This window comes from Mustela putorius, unplaced genomic scaffold (genome assembly GCF_011764305.1).
Source record: "Mustela putorius furo isolate JIRA1106 unplaced genomic scaffold, ASM1176430v1.1 tig00000585_pilon_pilon_pilon, whole genome shotgun sequence".
NCBI classification, from domain to species: Eukaryota; Metazoa; Chordata; class Mammalia; order Carnivora; family Mustelidae; genus Mustela; species Mustela putorius.
In genome coordinates this window covers 1,312,423-1,332,602 of record NW_025421424.1, presented here as the reverse complement: position 1 = coordinate 1,332,602, position 20,180 = coordinate 1,312,423, and the positions used below count along the sequence as shown (strand labels likewise).

The window sequence follows — 20,180 nt, the reverse complement described above, 5'->3', positions numbered from 1 at the left end:
ACCCCAAAGTGACAGCTCCTTTCAGGTAATCTCACTTTTAGTCAATCTCCATCCCTACTCCTAGGTCTCTACAGATTTGCCAATTTTCTTGGACAATGTGTAGTCTTCTCTGTCTGGCTTCTTTCCCTTTGCAAAGTGTTTTTGAGGTTCATCAACGTTGTAGCATCTATCAGTCTTTTGTTCCTTTTTATTTCTGAATAAAATTGCATTGTATGACTATGCCACAATCTGTTCATTCGTTCTGCAGGTGAAGGGCATTTGGATTGTTTCTAGTTTTTAACTGTTATAAACAATTCTGCTATTAACATTCACGTATAAGTCTTTTCATTTTTCTTGGGTAGATACCTAGGGGAATTGCAGCATCATATGGAAAATACATGTTCACATTTTAAGATACTGCCAAACTTCTTCCAAAATTGCTGTACCCTATCTAATGTTTTTAATCTTAATTTTGGTGAAGTAAAATACAAGATTTTCAAACTTACAACCTTTTTCCCAACTATAACCTACAGAGCTATTTGATGGCTCTGCTTTTTTCTCCTTTAGTACTCCATATTAATAATGTCATCATCAGATCAGAGTACTGCCAGAAATTTGAGGACATGAAGATGTAAGGATGTTGGTGGAGAAGAAAGGAAGCACCATATCCAGGTGAGCAGCCCTAACTAGGAGGTGCTTAGTGTCAAAACAGTAGGTTGTTAGTACCATAGCTCCAATATACATGCACTGGCAGAGCATAGAGTATGGAGAAGTCCAAGTCTGAGGGGAAAACTCTCCATGCTTCATGGAATCCAACCAGATAAGCTCACACCCACACTTCCCTCTCTTCTTCCTGATGGTAATAAGGAGAAGCCAATCTCATAAGCTTCCATCACCTCCAACTTCCTAATAGAAATCTAGTACTGAAATTTACTCATCAATGTCCCTAAAGAGAAAGGAAGTTGAACTCCTCATTGCATGCTGGGAAAAGATCGTTGCCACAACTTTAATGAATCCAAGAGAGAATTAATTGTTCATCACTTCTGTACTTTCTATTCAGGCTGTTGTCCTTGAGTTGTGTTTGCACTCTGAGGAATTCCAGAACAGCTGCTTAGAGGTAACATGTGTATTCTCAAAAGATTGGTCCCCAGGCATTTATATAAGTCCATTCTAGAAAAATGAATTCATTGAGATATCAAAGAACTTTTGACTCCTGCATTAGGCAATGAATATGCTCAAGGCATCTCCTGGAATGGCACACCCTTCACATGAGACACAGCAGTCGGCAGTCTGTTTTTCCAGAGAGTATCCTTTTCATTCCAGGTACTAGAGTAAAGAGCAGCAAGCCCTGCTTACAAAGCAAGAAAGGCTTTCTCTTTAAGATTGATTGATTGATTGATTTATATGAGAGAGAAAGGGAGAGCAAGTGGGAAGAGGGGCAGAAGGAGAGGGAGAGGGGAAGCAGACTCCATGCTGAAGATAGAGCTTGACTCAGGGCTCAATCTTACGACCCTGAGATCACGACCCAGGTGAAGCCAAGAGTAGGATATTCAGCTGATTGAGCCACCAAAGTGCCCCCAGAAAGGCTCTCTGTGAGAGTGAATGGTAAGTAGTTTATTTACCATCACAAATGAGAAAATTGTGCCGTGTCAGGATATATCTACTTCTTAAGAGCATATTACAAAATATTGTGCATATTTTCATTATCATTTTGATGGCATTTATGTAATGACATATTTTAAATATTTTTCCATTCATATGTCAATTTCCACAATAGCAGAGTAGAATTCTACAGTACCAGAGTAGAATTACTTTAGCCATTATCTACTCTAAACCTGAGGGGTGCCTGAATTCTTTCATGAAATAATATGATTTAAAATTTTGTTTATAGTAAATAATATGGAATACAATGTGTTAGTCCTTTATTTTTCACAAACAGGACATAAAGGACTAATTTTCAGGGAGAAAGCATAGGGACATTTTTATATGATGCATTATAATGTGATAATAGGCACACACAAAATATTTGTTTAAATTAATGTAATTAAATTTGCATAACACTTCTATTTGGAAACATTTATTCACTAGCTGGACATTTTTTTAAGGTTTTTATTTATATATTTGAGAGAGAGCATGAACAGGGGAAGAAGCAGAGGGGGATGGAGAGGAAGAATCTCAAGCAGACTCCCTGGTGAGCTCAGAGCCTGATGTGGGGCTCAGTTCCAGGATCCTGAGATCATGACCTGAGCCAAAACCAAGAGTCAATCACTTAACCCACTGAGCCATCCAGGTGCCCCCACTAGCTGGACATTCTTATCTTTATGTTGCAACTGACTGATGTTTGGGAGGTATACTACAAGCAATTTATTAACTGTAATAGAGCCTAAAGTTTGTGGATGATTTCCTTTCCCCATAGTCCTCATAGAATCAGGGTTATTCCTATATATTTTCATTCTTATTCATTTGCTTTTGGGAGGATTTATTGACTGAGAAAGGGAAGAAGCAGAATTGTTGCTGTTTGATTGGAAACAGCCAATGCTGCCACAAGGTTTCCATGGGACCTCTGTTCTTATGGTAGAGGAGAATGTCAAGATCAGCACAGGCCGAGCGGTCATGGTGCCACATTTATGTCCCCACAGGCCATTATTTTTCTCAGGTCAGGAAGATGTTTGTACCCAAATAACTGGATCTAAATGTCCTCCCAATTTCAGCAGAAATGTCCCTTCTCATTCTCTTTTTTCTCTGTGGGACAAAGTGATAGATTTTTTTTTTTCCTGTTCTACTGACTTCAGTCTGCGTTGTTAGTGAGTGGACTTTATGTCTCAAGGTTTGGTTCCCCATTCAGCTTTAGTAGGCAGGGGGATCAGATGCCATTGGGGTATCAAGCTTCATGATGGCGGGGTCAAAGACCTCATGTGCCCCTCCTGGAGAGGTGATTGGTGAAGGTCATCCCTTTTCCATTCTGACAATCATATTCATAGAAAGAAACTCAAATTTTACCAATGGCTTTATATTGTCCATGGGACAGGCTAGGGAAAGGATGTGATTTCTTAGGAGGCCCCTATAAAGCCACCTTCTTCTCAAACCTAAGACTAAATACAGTGGTTTAGAGATGCTGATCTATACCATCTTTGAGGCAGAACTGATGCTGAGAAATCTTAGCCGTTGAACACCACAGGGCTCTCATGCTGGGACCACCCAAGGAGAGGGACAACTGGTGGAAAAGTAGTCAGTAATTTGACTCTTTTTATATGCAGAATTCCCGGAAATTGGTTTGAATGGTGTTAACATTAACTTTTGGTTTTTTGGTTTCTTTAATGTTAATTTGACTGAATTCTCAGGGAATTAAAAATATATAGATATTTTTCCCTATTTGGTTTTCTCTCTCTCTTCATTCCATCGAACATTCTCTATAGACCATGAGTTGAAAAGGTAATTGATGAAGTTCTAGAACCTAGGTGAGGTTCAGTGGGCTGAGGTCCGGAGCCGATGACCAAGAAAGAATTCTTGAGACATCTTTGGTGCAAAATGGTGGTTTATTAAAGCACAAGGACAGGACCCGTGGGCAGAAAGAGCTGTGAGAGAGGTTGTGAGAGATGGCGGGTTATGTACCCTGCGGTTGGGGGAAGGTTTCAATGGTGCTTTCATATGCTAAAGAGGGCCTATAAGGTGCCCTGATACCGGAGGCCTTGTGTCTTGATCAATGTTGTCTCTTGCCAAGCCATTCACATTCCTGCTATCAAATGTGTCTTTGTTAGTGAGATTTGGGTTTCTCTTTAGGGCTTGAGGAACTGAGTTATTTGCTTCTGGAAATTGTGCTATTGATAAGGTAACTTCTTTGTTTGTAGATCTCTAGGACATTTGTAAACCAAGGGAGACTCCTGTATTGTAGGATTGTGATTTCTGCAAATTAACTATTTGTTTCTTATGGCGGTCAGGGATGCCTGAGGAATGCTATACATATTACTGAGGGGGAGCGGATGGAGATGGGGTGCAAGGTGCCAGCTTTTGCTTTGTCCTCAGCCAGCCTCCTGCTCCCTCATTAGTAATGGCCTTCAGAATTAGACCTGGGTTAAATTCCGGGCTTAAGTAGCTGCACAAACTTAAGTATTAGTTTCCTCACCTGCAAATCCTACTAAATATTTTCTGTATAGGATTGTTGTGATCATGTGTACAAATACCCAGCCCAGTACATCCTGGTACACTCATAAACAGGAGCTACTATTATATTTGGGGCTGTTTTTACAATCATAGGGCTTTTAGACAAGGCTATGCAAGGATGGAAGGGAGTCTGGGATTGTTTGTTAAGCTGGCTTCTTTTATTTGGCCATCATGTATGCAATTTAACAAAGGACTGGAAGAACACACACCAAACTGTTTACAGTGGTGTTGAGCAGAGTGCTTTATGAAGGTGAAGATACTTCATTTACTTTTTATGTACTTTTGACTTACGTGAAATTTTTCAGAGAACACATACTACTTTGAACATTAAAAATCCCATATATTTTCATTAAAAACGTAATGACAATACTGTACATTTCCTTGCAATTTATTACATATCTATAATTGTTTCAAAATAAAAATTTGAAATCATTAAATAAAATACATAACCTAAAATAAGGGAATTTATATATTATGTGTGTATATAAATATTGGAGGCAAGGAGGCTTTCAGTCATGTAAAATGTTAACCATCCTAGAAGATGTCCATCCCCCTAGAAGGGGATGTCCTTAGGATAGGTTAATACTAAGGCATACACTGATATGCTGGGTTGTGAAGGCCTATTTAGCCAGAGCAGCTCCACCTCTGTTGAACAGCCATTTTGTTGTTTACGCAGTAAAACTTAAATTGACCCTCCCCCCACCCCCCAGGGGAACTTATTTAAAAGCAAGTCCGGGAAACCAGTCCCAGGTAACAAAGCCCAAATACAAGGGTGGGTCAAGTCAGGTAGAGATAACAGCCCGAATGCAGGGATGAGTCGGGTCAGGTGGAGACACAAAGCACTCACACTGTCTTCCTAGCTAACAAGGAGTGTGGGCCTCACCTTTTGGGTGCCAATTCTGACCAAGGTGATAGGCTAGTTCAAATGTCTACTGTAGGGTAAACTGTAATTCAATTGGTCACTTATGTGTGACCTAGCACGACTGTGCAGCTTTCTCTGTGAGTTACAATCTCATTCACCACCTGCGTGTGGTCAGGCCCAACCACATGGCCTTTGCTCTATAAAAGTTAGTCTGTGAGGCAGGGAGGGGTCGCGCTCTCTGTAGGAGGCGTGGCCCCAGCCAGTTGGTTTGATTCTCAATGCTTTATATCTCGAAATAAAGCTTTGCTTGACCTTCGCTTTGTATCATTCTTGCTCCTTTAATCACGGACCCATTATTGGGGGACCCAACAGGGTTTGATCCAGCCATATAAAATATGAAATATTCATGGTCTTACAAATGCCATATTTTCAGATGTATAATGACATTGGTAGAATAATAAAATCTCAGGGCTGAAAGGAACTATTGGAACAACTTGAATGATCTTTAAGACTTGAATCAATCCTCTCTGCAGGAGATGTAGCCTTTGCTTGAAAATTTCCAGTAATGAAATCTCATTACTATCTTTATTATAAAATGCTTGCTTATCTAGTCTAAGTTCAGTTTGTGAAACAGGAAGTTGGAGGTTAAGAAACAAAGAAATAATATATGTAAGACCTTTATACTTATGTTTATACATCTCAATTGAGCAGAAAGATGAAGAGATTTCAATTCAAAATGCTAAGTAGATTACCAAGAAAAGCTTGGAATGAATCAAGTAAGCAGAATTGTGAAGAGCTACCTGAATCATACATTAGTGTGGGAGGGAGGGTTATTCAGTGGTCACAAATGAGACTTTGGGACATTTTGAAGCATCAGGTCTGTCATCTCTAAAATGGGATTCATAATATTTATACTTTAAAGTTGCTTTGAGAACTTATGGAGGTGATTCACCTCCTGACACATAGCATATACTCAATAGAATTAAATAAGAAGAATAATAGTGGAATTTATAATATATACAAAAGGATAGAGAAACACAGTACCCCACTTGGAAGTGACTTTGACTGGCTAATCACAAATATGGCAGGAAGTTTTCCAAAATTGAACTGGTGACAAGAACAAAGACATCTTTCCATCATCACCAAATCCTGTTTGAGATGGAAGAGCCCTCACAGGTGAATTAGTCTGTGTCTTTATTATGGAAATATGACATGAAATCCTAAACCATGCTCTAATGAAACAAATCTATAGGTTTACTCTTCCTGTTTGTTTGTTTGTTTGTTTGTTTTACTCTTCCTATTTTTAAAGGGATGTGTGGTTTGGGACAAATATGAGAGGGAGAAAATTTGTTGTAAATCAGAACCAACTCTGGGCATCCAACCTCCACACCTTTGCTTCTCTGTTCTTACTACCTCAAATGCCCATTCATTTAGGGTCCACGGAAATGCCATGTCTTTATTCTTTTTTTCCTTTGAAATTTAGATTTTATTTGTGCATCAGTTTTATACTTTGGGCATATAAAATCAATAATTGGATAGATTTTTAAAATATTAAAATACATAGTTGCCAGAGAAGGTTTTTTTTAGCTTCTTAAGTTTTTATTTTAATTCCAGTTAGTTAGCATACAGTGTTGTATTAGTTTCAGTCTTTAAGGAAACTTTTTATCTCTACTTCCAGAGATGTTCCTTATGGCCTCTCCTCATTTATCAAACATTTATACACTATGTGCCAGCCCCAGACTCATTTTTAGCACAGAATTGAAAAAACCCAGACCATGACCTCAGGGAGCTCATAATCTAAATGGAATGAGGAAGGGTGCCTGGGTAGCTTAGTTGGTTAAGAGTCTGCTGTGACTCATATCAAGATCTTGGGGGTCCCAAGCATTGGGCTTCCTGCTTAGCGGGGAGTCTGCTTCTCCCTCTTCTTTTCCCTCTCCTCCTCCCTTGCTTTTGCTTGCTTTCTCTCTCTCTCTCTAATGAATAAATAAAATCTTTTAAAAAATGAAATGAAGGAATTGGATCCAGTAATGAGTGTCCTATTCCTAGAGCTGTTCAAGCAGAGGTTGTATGACCAAAGATGAGTTTAAAAAAATAATAACCATTTTAAAAATAAACAAAATGTTACAGAGCTCTCTGCTTCTTACTACAGTTTATCTTCTCATTAGCTTATAAGTTTGGGGAGAACAAGAATTTTATCTCCTTTGGATTTCTTAATACCTAGCCTAGGGCTATAATAGACCTTATTGAAGACCTAAATTGGTTTGAATTGAAAACTACCCACTACCCACTACCCACTACCCACTACCACTTGAAAACTACCCACTTCCAAGATGGTTGGAAGATATTGAAAGAAAATGAGAATTTCACAGCTTGAAGAATTTTATAGCTGGAAGGCTCTTGCATACCAAAAAAGGTAGTAATTTGCTTTCCCTCCCCCTTTGCTTTAGGAGAAGCACAGGTGAGATATAAAGGGGCAAAAGAAATGTTAATGCTGGAATAAAATTTTCAGACAAGATGTAGAATTTTTCTTGGTAAATTTGTTAAGAAAGGACTTTTAAAATACTGGTTAGAAGTTAGGACAGCTCTGATTATTAGGTGGGAACAGCCTAGACTCTTGGCACTAAAGCTTGGTCCTTTGATCAGTGGCCTGGGCATCACCTAGGACCTTGTTGGAAATGCAGGTGATTTACATTCAAATTAAAGTTGGGGAAGCCCTGGACTATAGAATGAGTTCTGATTATTTCATCTGTTCCCAGGCACCTGTATTACAGGAAACTGTACAATAGGAATCTGGACCAGGTAAAAATAGCTCATATAATCCATAGCAGTGAATTAACTTGGCCAAAAGCATGTGAAAACATTTGGATTTTCTTTTAGATAAAGTTTCCATGTGCTGATATTATGTGTGTGTGTGTGCATTTTAAGTAGTCAGCAATTTACATGAAAATTAGATTTAAAAATTTTCATCATTGCTCTATGTTATTGAAATAAATCATGAATAGATATTTCCTTTATGTGTTGTAAGGGTTTTCATAAACACACCACTTACCCTGATTTAGTTTTTCCCCATTTTGTTTCCTTTGGGGAAATACATTCCTTAAGGTTAGTCAACAAAACACTTCACTTATTGCCAAGGCAAAAAAATTTTTTTTCCTCTTTTAAGACTTGTAGGCTTATTTTCCACAGTTTACACTTAGATTTTTAAAATTATATTTAGCTTCAGCACCAACTTTCTATTGAAATTTAAAAACTTTAATTTCCTCAAGGACCCTAAGATTTGGAATTTTTAATGAATGTTGTGTTTACTTTTTATTCATGTGCCTTGAATTATTAGAATAAAATAGAAGAATGCATGAGCTTTAAAGATTATAAAGCACTTTATAAATATATCATTATCAGATAACAAAGTATCATTTTAAAAAATAATTATGATTAGGAAAAAGAGTTAAGGTGGTGGAAGAGTAGGGGACCCTAAGTTCATCTGATCCCTGGAATTTAGCTAGATAGTTATCAAGTCATTTTGAACACCTGTGAAATCAGTTGGAGGTCTGAGAAAAGAAATGCTGAAATTCTACAAATAGAAAAGCAACCACTCTTTGGAAGGTAGGTGGTGTGGAGATGTGAATCAAGGGTAATATATCGGAAGATACAGCAAGGAAAGGGAGCCAGCTTAAGGAGGCTACTGAAAAATATTATAAGGAGCAGAACACAAAATCAGAACTTTTAGAAGTCTTCTATGGTGGGGGATGTCCCTGGTTTAAAGGGACCTGCTTGGATGGTGAAGCAGGGCAGAATCCCAGGTGGGACAGTGTGGTCTCAGGATCCCTGGGGTCACACAAAGGATGGGGGTGCCTGAGTGTGGCAGAGTTCCCAGGCATCTGAACAGAGAACCTGGCTGAAAACAGTGAGTCTAGGTGCCAGCTTTCTGCTTGATGTCACCATAAACTGCAAAATGCTACATGGTGATGGTCATGTGACCACTCTCCAGGCAGGGACCCAGCAAAAAGCAAAAGTACAGTGAGACCCCATTTCTTCCCTGGGAGAAAGGACACCAGTCTGTGTTGCAGGAGTCCATAAAGTTTGGAGACTCAAAACTGGGTCATATGCCTGAGATAAAAACACTCAGTCACTAGCTGCGTGAACACAGAGTTGGCTGGAAATCAGGGACACAAGAATGATTGACTGTTTTTCTGTGAGAGCTCACTGAAGAGTAGATGTGAGCTTTTAGATCTGGAGTTAGAGATTGGGGTGCTGCCATTTTCATCTCCCTCATCAGTGCTGAAAGCTTTCAGGGAGGAAAAGAGCACCACATAGTGCAATCTGAAGCCACTTACAGAGAACCCAGCCCCTGGCAAGTGAGGCACAATTCCACCAGAGCAAGGACACATGAAAATCAGCATAACAGGCCCCACCTCCAGAAGGCCAGCATGAATAATGGAATAACACCAAGTTTACTGATCATAGAGAACTGCAGAACTTCAGATCTTGGGGTATATAACATTTGTGGGTTTTTAAAATTATTATTACTTATTATTATTCTTTAGTATTTCAGTTTATTTTTTTCAGCTATTTTCTTATTTTTTCAATTCTTTTTAAATTTTTATTTCTATATTTATGTTACTTTTTGGTTTGGGCTTCCTTTCATTGTATTTTATTGTGATAGATATATATATATATATATATATATATATATATATATATATCTATCACAATATATATATATATAACTTTCTTCCTTTCTAATTTGGGATATACTTTCTTTTAACAAACAGACCAAAATAGACCCAGGATCTGGTTTATTGTTTTGTTCTGTTTTACTTCTTGTTTGATCCCTCCTCATCTTCCTCCTCCTTCTTCTTTTTCTTCCTTCTTCATCTTCTTTTCTGTATTCTTCTGGTTTGTTCTGTCTTTTTTCTTTTATGGTGTTTTTGTTGTTATTTTTGTCTTTTCTCTTTCTTTCTTTTATTCTTTTGTGGACATAATGATGACATGGAGAAACTCACCCTTAAAGAAAGAACAGGAGGAAGTACTCACTGCCAGGGATCCAATCAATAAGGAGATAAGTAAGATGTCGGGGCTAGAATTCAAAACAATGACTATAAAGACACTAGCTGGGCTTTAAAAAACAGAAAACACTAGAGAATCCCTTACTATAGAAATAGAAGAAATAAAGTCTCATCAAGCCAGAATTAAAAATGCTATTACTGAGATGCTATAAAAAATGATGGCTCCACCAGCAAGGATAAATGAGGCAGAAGAGAGAGTCATAGTGACATAGAAGACAAAATGATGGAAAATAAGGAAGCTGAGAAAAAGAGAGAAAAACAACTCCTAGATCATGAAGGGAGACTTCAAAAATCAGTGATACCATAGAGCAAAATAATATCCAGATAACAGGAGTCCCAGAATCTGAAGAGCAAGGGAAGGGAGCATACATTTTATTGTTAAATTCCAATAATCCAATTAATAACAAAATTTAAAAGTCACATTGATAATAATACAATAATATGAGAATTTAACACCCCAATCACAGAAATGGACAGATCATCTAAGTAGTAGATCAAAAAGGAAACAAGGGCTTTGAATGACACACTGGACCAGATGGACTTCACAGATCTATTCAGAGGACTCCATCCTAAAGCAATATAATACAAATTCTTCTTGAATGCACATAGATCATTCTCCAGAATAAATCACATACTGGTCAAATCAGGTATCAACCAGTACAAAAAGATTGAGACTATACCATGCATATTTTCAGACTACAATGCTTTAAACTTGAACTCAATCACAAGAGGAAATTTGGAAGGAACACAAATTCATGAAGGTTAAAAAGCATCCTACTAAAAGAATGAATGAGTCAACTTTATCTATCTATATCTATCTATACCTATCTATCTATATCTATATCTATCTATATCTATAACTATATCTACCTATATACCACATCTTTATCTATTCATCAGTTAATGGACATTTGGGCTCCTTCCATAATTTGGCTATTGTTGATAATGCTGTTGTAAATATTAGGGTACATGTATTCCTTTGAATCAGTATTTTTTAATTTAATTTTTTTTTTCAGTGTTCCAAAATTCATTGTATATGCACCACACCCAGTGCTCCATGCAATACATGCCTTCCATAATACCCACCACCAGGCTCATCCAACTCCCACTCTCCTCCCCTCCAAAACCCTCAGTTTGTTTCTCAGAGTCCACAGTCTCTCATGACTAATCTCCCACTCTGATTTCCCTGCAACTCACTTCTCCTCTCCATCTCCCAGTGTCTTCCGTGTTATTCCTTATGCTCCACAGTAAGTAAAACCATATGATAATTTACTCTCTCTGCTTGATTTATTTCATTCAGCATAATCTCTTCCAGTCCCATCCATGTCGATAGAAAAGTTGGGTATTCATCCTTTCTGATAGAGGCATAATAATCCACTGTATATATGGACCATATCTTTTTTATCCATTCATCCATTGAAGGGTGTCTTGATTCTTTCCACAGTTTGGTGACTGTAGCCATTGCTGCTATGAACATTGGGGTACAGATGGCCCTTCTTTTCACAACATCTATATCTTCGGGTAAATACCCAGTAATGCAATTGCAGGGTCATAGGGAAGTTCTATTTTTAATTTCTTAAGGAATCTCCACACTGTTTTCCAAAATGGCTGCACCAACTTGCATTCCCATAAAAAGTTTAAGAGGGTTCCCCTTTCTCTACATCCTCTCCACTTGTTGTTTACTGTCTTGTTAATTTTGGCCATTCTAACTGGTTTAAGTGGTATCTCAATGTTTTGATTTGAATCTCCCTGTTTCCTTTGCTGTGCAGAAGCTTTTGATCTTGAAGTCCCAAAAGTTCATTTTTGCCTTTGGAGACGTATCTTGAAAGAAGTTGCTGTAGCCAATGTCAAAGAAGCTACTGCCTATGTTCTCCTCTAGGATTCTGATGGATTCCTGCCTCACGTTGAGGTCTTTTATCCGTTTAGAGTTTATCTTTGTGTATGGTGTAAGAGAATGGTCGACTTTCATTCCTCTACACATAGCTGTCCAATTTTCCCAGCACCATTTATTGAAGAGACTACCATACTACCAAGACCCAGATTCACAGTACCTATGATTAAGGGTTAACCAGAACATCAAAGAATACCTCATCCTTGTTCCCCACCAGACAACTACTAATAACCATCAAGTAAAAATAACAGTGGATTACAACTAGGAGATCTAGAAGAAATAGATTATCTCTAGAGAATAGGGAAAATGGAAAACACAAAGCTAAGAGAGAGCAGAAATGTGGGCACACTAGTCCATACCCTAAAGACAAAGTATCATCAGAGTAATTTGAAGCCTTTAGTGCACTCAGGGTGACTGTAGGAAAAACAGAGTCAAACTCAATCCAGCTGGTTACTATATTAACCCTCACACACTAAAGGTTTAGTATAAGGAAAGATATGTTCATTTCCAAGCCAATAAATTTATATTTCAGTATTTACTATTCTATGGGCCTAGCTTTCAACAAAAAGGTATAATGCTTACCAAAAAAAAAAAAAAAAAAAAAAGAAAAAGAAAAGAAAAGAAAAAAATACACTCTGAAAAGACAGTGTTTATACTAATGTTTATATCAGAACAAGATCCAGATATGAGAGAGAGATTAAAACTACCAAAGAATTTAAGATAATGATTAATGGGTAGACATTTTAATAGAAAAAGTAAACAAAATATAAGAACAGACAGTTAATTTCAGAAAAGAGAAGGAATCTGTAAGTAATGATCAAGTGGAAATGTGAGAAATAAAAAACATGACAATAAAGATGAAAATTGCCTTTAACAATTTTATCAGTAGACTTGACACAGCTGAAGAAAGAATTGATTACCTTAAAGAGAGGTCTATAGAAAATACCCACATAAAAACACAAGGGGAAAAAAAAGGTAAAAAAGGGAAAAAGAATGAAGCATCCAAGAGTTATGGCATAGTATCAAACTGTTTAACATATACATTATTAGAATCCTGGAAGGAAGAGAGAGAATAAACAGAATATATAAGTGTGTGAGAGTGTGTGTGTGTGTGTGTGTGTGTGTGTGTGTATTGAAGAAGCAATGGTTGTGAATTTTCCAAAATTTTATGACAGATTTAGAAGTTCAAGAACACTAAGCAGGATTAATACAAAGCAAAACCCTAGGCATATTATATCCAAACTGCTATAAGTCAATACAGAAAGGAAATTTTGCAGGCAGCTTAGAGGGGAAAAACCCAACCTGACAAAGACCCATGAATAAGAATTACAGCAGACTTCTCATCAGAAAGTATGCAAGTAAGAAGACAGTAGTGTGGCATTTTTAAAGTGCTTTGAAAAACCTGTCAACTCAAATGATAGCCTTCAAATATTAAAAGAAATATACATTTTTTTCAGACAAGCAAAAACTGAAGGGGTGCTTTGCCAGCAGACATATTGTAATAGAAATGTTAATGAAAACTCTTCAGAGAAAAGGATTATGATCCAGTCAGAAACCTGGATCTTTATAAAAGGAGTTAAGAATTAAAAATGCATTAAGTGAAGGTAAATTTAATAGGTTGAGTATAATCTCCCCAAAATTCATGTCTGTTGAGAACATCAGAATTTGACCTTATTTGGAAATAGAGTCTTTGAAGATGTAATTGTTTAAATTAATGTAATACTGATTTAGTGTGGGCCCTAAATTCCAAGACTGGTGTCCTTATAAGAAAAAGAAAGGACACACAGAGATACACATAGGGGAAAAACCCTGTGATAAGAGGCGAAGACTGAAGCCATGTAGCTACAAGCCAAGGAACACCAAGAATTTCCAGTAGACACTGGAAACTATGAAAGGGAAAAAAATGATTCTTCCCTAGAGCCTTCAGAGGGAGGATGACCCTGCTGATCCCTTGACTTCAGACTTGTAAGCCTCCAGAATTGTGAGTGAATATTTTGGTTCATTTGTTTCAAGTCATCAGGTTTGTGGTAACTTATGACAACCATAGAAAAATAGAAAAACTCACTTTTATTTTTAATTCTCAAAGTTGACATTTTAAATGAAAAATTGCAACAATGTAGTGTATGTTCATAACATATGTAAAAGTAAAATATGTGACTATGATAGCAAAAAATGGAGCAAGGGAGAAATTAGAAATATAAGGTCTTACAACCACACTGAAGTGGTATATAATATGAAGGTAGACTCATATTATTTGCTATGTATTTTGTCATTACTAGGGTGACATTCAGAAAAGTTTACCGAAAGGTAAAACAAGAAATATATAAATGTGATTTTAAAAAAATCATAAAAAATGCTCACTTAAGCATACAGAGACAGAAAGAGAGAGAACAAGAAACAAGGAGTAAGTGGAACAAATAGATAACATTCTCCCTCTCTGACCCTTCTTCTGCCCCTGCCCCCTGCATATGCACATGCTCTCTCTCTCTCTCAAATAAATAAGATCTTTGAAAAAATAGAAATCAAATCTCCAAGAAGATATAATAATCCGTAATGTGTTTATTTCTGAAAAAGAGCTTCAAATTACATGAGGCAAAAACTGATAGATGTGAAAGGAGAAATAAATAGATAAATGCACAATTATAGTTGGAGACGTCAACTCTCCTTTCTCATTAACTAAGAGAACAAGTAAGCAGAATATTAGTAAGGATATAGATGACCTGAAAACAGTCAACTAACTTAATTTAATTAACATTTATATAATAACCACCTCACAAAACCAGAATATATACTCTACTCAAGTGTACATGGAACATTTACTAAGATAGATAATATTCTAAACTATAAAAAATTTAAATTTAAAATAATAAATGGGGTACCTGGTTGCTCAGTTGGTTAAACATCTGCCTTCAGCTCAGGTTATGATCCATGGATCAGGCTCCTGCTCAGTAGGGAGCCTGCTTCTCCCTTTCCCTGCCACTCCCTCTGCTTGTGTGCACTCTCTCTCTCTGTCAAATAAATAAAAATTTAAAAAAAAATAATAATAATAAATGTCATACAAGACATATTCTTTGAACATAATGAAATAACACTAACAGATAATTTGAAAAATCCCAAAATATTTAAATATTAACCAATATACATTCTTTTTTTCTTTTTTTAAAAGATTTTATTTATTTATTTGACAGAGAGAGAGAGACAGCAAGAGAAGGAACACAACAGGGGGAGTGGGAAGGGGGGAAGCCAGCCACCAGCTGAGCAGGGAGCCTGATGCTTAATGACTGAGCCACCCAGGTGCTCACCTTTTTAAAATTTTTATAACAACTTTATCGAAATACAATTCACAAACCATGAAATCACCAATTTAAAGTGTATGATCCATTGATTTTTAGTCTATTCACAGTTGTACAACTCTCCCCATAACCACTACATAATTCCAGAACATTTTCATCACCTAAAAATTATACCTGTTAGCAGCCACTCCCCCTACTCCCTGCCCCCAGCCCTGAGAAGCTAGTAATCTTTTTGTCCTATAGATTTGCCTATTCTGGACATTTCATACTGGTGGAATTAAATAACATGTAGCCTTTATCAATATACTTTCAAATAACTCATAGAACAAAAACAAAGTCTTAAGTGAAAAAGTATTTGAACTGAATAAAAATTAAAACACAGTATATCAAAATTTGTGGGATACAACTGAAATACGGTTTAGAGGGAAACTTATACCATTTAATACTTAGATTATGCTGAGTGAAATAAGTCAAGCAGAGAGAGTCAATTATCATATGGTTTCACTTACTGTGGAGCATAAGGAATAACACATAAGACTTTGGGTGAAGGAGAGGAGAAGGGAGCTGGGGGAAATTGAAGGGGGAGATGAACCATGAGAGACTCTAGACACAAACTGAGGGTTTTGGAAGGGAGGTTGGGTGAGCCTGGTGGTGGGTATTATGGAGGGCATGCATTGCATGGAGCACTGGGTGTGATGCATAAACAATGAGTCTTGGAACACTGAAAAAATAAAGTTTAAATATAAAAAAAGAAAGAAAGAAAGAAAGAAAGGAAAAGAAAAGCTTATGTCTAAAATCCTAACCCAATCTTCCACCTTGAGAAAGTAGGAAAAAAGAGTATGTTTTTTTTTTTAATTTTTTATTTTTTATAAACATATATTTTTATCCCCAGGGGTACAGGTCTGTGAATCACCAGGTTTACACACTTCACAGCACTCACCAAATCACATACCCTCCCCAATGTCCATAATCCCACCCCCTTCTCCCAAACCCCCTCCCCCCGGCAACCCTCAGTTTGTTTTGTGAGATTAAGAGTCACTTATGGTTTGTCTCCCTCCCAATCCCATCTTGTTTCATTTATTCTTCTACCCACTTAAGCCTCCATGTTGCATCACCACTTCCTCATATCAGGGAGATCATATGATAGTTGTCTTTCTCTGCTTGACTTATTTCGCTAAGCATGATACGCTCTAGTTCCATCCATGTTGTTGCAAATGGCAAGATTTCATTTCTTTTGATGGCTGCATAGTATTCCATTGTGTATATATACCACATCTTCTTGATCCATTCATCTGTTGATGGACATCTAGGTTCTTTCCATAGTTTGGCTATTGTGGACATTGCTGCTATAAACATTCGGGTGCATGTGCCCCTTTGGATCACTACATTTGTATCTTTAGGGTAAATACCCAATAGTGCAATTGCTGGGTCATAGGGCAGTTCTATTTTCAACATTTTGAGGAACCTCCATGCTGTTTTCCAGAGTGGCTGCACCAGCTTGCATTCCCACCAACAGTGTAGGAGGGTTCCCCTTTCTCCGCATCCTCGCCAGCATCTGTCATTTCCTGACTTGTTGATTTTAGCCATTCTGACTGGTGTGAGGTGATATCTCATTGTGGTTTTGATTTGTATTTCCCTGATGTGGAAAAAAGAGTATGTTAAACTCAAAGCAAACAAATTAGATGTATGTTATGTCTGCTGCTTACTAGATGGAGACAATGGTTAAATTAGCTGAGTTCAGTTCCTTAGTTTCCTCATTGTAGTCTGATATTAATGGTGCCCATGTTATGGTTGTTGGAAAAAGTAATATAAATCAAATCATGTGCCAGGCACATAATATGTGCTCAATGCCCTTTACCAGTTTAGAAAGTCCATGTCTATCCCTACTCTACTGATAGTTTCTATCATGAATGGAAACTGAATTTTATCAAATGATTTTTCTGCCTTTATTAAGATAATAATGTACTTTCTTATTTAGTCTGTTAATGTGGTAAATTATATTGATTGGCCTCTTGAATATTGAACTAGCCTTGCATTGGAATGGATAATTTAACAGAAAATTGGTACTTATATTAATTATATTTTCAGAATATATGTAAAATTTGACTGAGGATAAATTTTGGATTACTAAAGTTTACTTTAATGAGGAAAATTACCTAAGTATATATGACTGTTTAAAATTTCTTATGTCTTGGGGCACCTGGGTGGCTCAGTGGGTTAAGCCGCTGCCTTCGGCTCAGGTCATGATCTCTTGTCCCGGGATCGAGTCCCGCATCGGGCTCTCTGCTCGGCAGGGAGCCTGCTTCCTCCTCTCTCTCTCTCTGCCTGCCTCTCTGCCTACTTGTGATCTCTCTCTGTCAAATAAATAAATAAAATCTTTAAAAAAAAAATTTCTTATGTCTTATAAATCCTAAAAGGCAAATGTTCTCATTGAGAAAAATGAGATCAATTTACATAAAACAAATGAATATAATTTTATTCTGAAGAAATCAGAGATGTTCACAAATAATTCTGTATGAAAAATTTCATTCTAGAGTTTATACTAGCAAAGGGAATGGAAGCAATCTAATATTTAATTATAAGGAAAATATTAAATTTATTTTGTGTGATAGAATAAAACGCATTTGTAGGAGTTTGTGCTCCCAATATTTTAAGCCCATAAGTAGAGATCAAGATTCATATATAGAAAAAGAGACTAGAATGGAATACACTGAAAAATTGATTCTGTGAGTTGTTCTATTCTTTATTTCTTTCTACATTTTTTTAATTTCTCACAATTAAATTTTCTTACTTAAAAAATAAAGTATTTACAAAAAAAGAATTTAATGCAGTGAAGCATGCAATGTTAGGAGGCAGATTTAGTAGATATAGAACTAGATGAGCTTTAAGATAAGGATTATCAGTTTATTGAAGGTTTTGACCAAATCTCCATTATTTTTTTCACCCACCAGCAGTGATGTAAATCCATGGGCAGTCCCTGGGCCTGAATTGGCTGGATTTGTTGAGTGAGAAGTTGTGATTTCTCTGAAGACTTTCCTACACACCTCCATCCACAGTCCAGACCATTCTATATCCAACATTATTTGATGTAACCTTATAGGTTAACGTGCCAATTTAGGGCACTCTTTGTACATTCTCATTATGGCTTTTCTTTTTTTCCTCATTGTTTTGTAGCTATGACACCATTTGAAATGAACAATCAAACAGACGTGACGGAATTCATCTTCTTGGGATTTTCCAACCACCCCAAACTACAGGGTTTGTTTTTCCTGGTTTTCTCAGTTATTTACCTGACAACACTTGCAGGGAACATGCTCATAATAACAGCCACTAGAATCAGTCTTGCTCTCCACACTCCAATGTATTATTTCCTCAGCAACCTGAGTTTCTTAGACATCTGCTATACATCCACCACCATTCCAGTCATGCTGGTGAACTTCTTCCGGGAGAAGAAGACCATTTCATATGAGGGCTGCCTTTCCCAGATTTTCTTCCTCGTGACATGTGCTGGCACTGAATGTGTCTTATTGGCTGCTATGGCATATGACCGCTATGTAGCCATTTGCCACCCTCTTCAATATCCAGTCCTCATGAGTGTGAAGGTCTGTGTTTTTTTGGTGACTGGGTCCTGGCTGTGTGGACTGGCGAATTCTGTGACACACACAATACTGGCAGCCACACTCACACTCTGTGGACCCAACCAAATCAGCCACTTTCTCTGTGACATTCCACTGCTCCTGAAGCTCTCCTGCTCAGACACCTCTCTGAATGAATCTGTGCTCCATGTGGCCAGTGCCACCATTGGCCTGAGTCCCTGCCTGTTTACTGGAGTGTCCTACATACTCATCATCTCTGCCATTCTTAGGATTCCCTCTGCTCAGGGTAGGAGCAAGGCCTTCTCTACCTGTGCATCCCACCTTACCGTGGTTGTGGTCTTTTATGGAATGGCCAACTTCAACTATGACAGACCCAGAGAAGGTTACTCACTAGACATGGATATTCTCGTCTCTGTGCTTTTCTGTGTTATAACCCCTATGTTGAACCCCATCATATATAGCCTGAGAAACAAGGAGGTCAAGAGTGCCCTGAGGAAGCTGGCTGGAGGGTATGTGATTCCTGGCAATATTAGTGTCTAAATCAGCTGTCTTCCAAACAGGTATGAAAAATTTCTAAGATTTCCTTTTAACTTCTGCCTTTCCTTCTTTACTTTTCCTTCCTTCCTTCCTTCCTTCCTTCTTTCCTTCCTTCCTTCCTTTCTTTCTCTCCTCCTCCTCTTCAGTTAGCCAGCATATAGTACTTGGTGTTATAGACATCTAAGGTATTTATAAATCATAGTTTTAGAGTTCATATCCAGATCCTCAATTCCTATATACCAGCTCCTAAAATTCATCTTTCTCTCCTCTCTTTCCACAAGTACTCTATTTCCACTTTGCAAAGTCATGTTGGGTCAGATATTTTGTGTTAGTTCTCAGCACCATCTCAGTCCTTCTAAGTTCTCTCCACATCATAGGGGCTGAAATCCTGGAAAGGTTATTTCCTGGGCTCCCTTGATAACACAGGTTCCATTACAAATTTTGCCAGTATAAGAATTATACACAAGAGATTAGGAAGAGAATATAGAAGAAATTTTCTTCTTCTGGATCTGGTAGCAGTGGCAGACTAGTACTGAACTGGCAGAAACAGATTTCTGGGTGACATTAGCTTGTGTTTACAGTCTCCTGTAACAGCTGTTCTTGAAACATAAGGTCACACAGGTATGAAATGAGTGTCTCTCTATAGGGAGGGTAGAGACTTTCATAAAAAGGGTAGTGCAACCTTCCTTCCCCTTTTCTGTTCTCCCAACTTTTCCAACACTTTTATCACCTATTTCTTGTGTTAAATCCCTCTAGGTTAAAATATTTACATTAGTTTTTTATTTCTTCTGTGAA

The 20,180-nt window shown here is 37.4% G+C and overlaps 1 protein-coding gene across 1 annotated transcript; it reads left to right on the top strand.

The window, feature by feature from the left end:
- The first annotated feature begins 18,428 nt into the window (after window positions 1-18,428).
- LOC101690943 (olfactory receptor 5V1-like) lies at window positions 18,429-19,388 on the top strand. Its single transcript, XM_004779665.2, has one exon. It carries the CDS (start codon window positions 18,429-18,431, stop codon window positions 19,386-19,388), a length of 960 nt encoding a protein of 319 aa, XP_004779722.2.
- The last annotated feature ends 792 nt before the right edge of the window (window positions 19,389-20,180 follow it).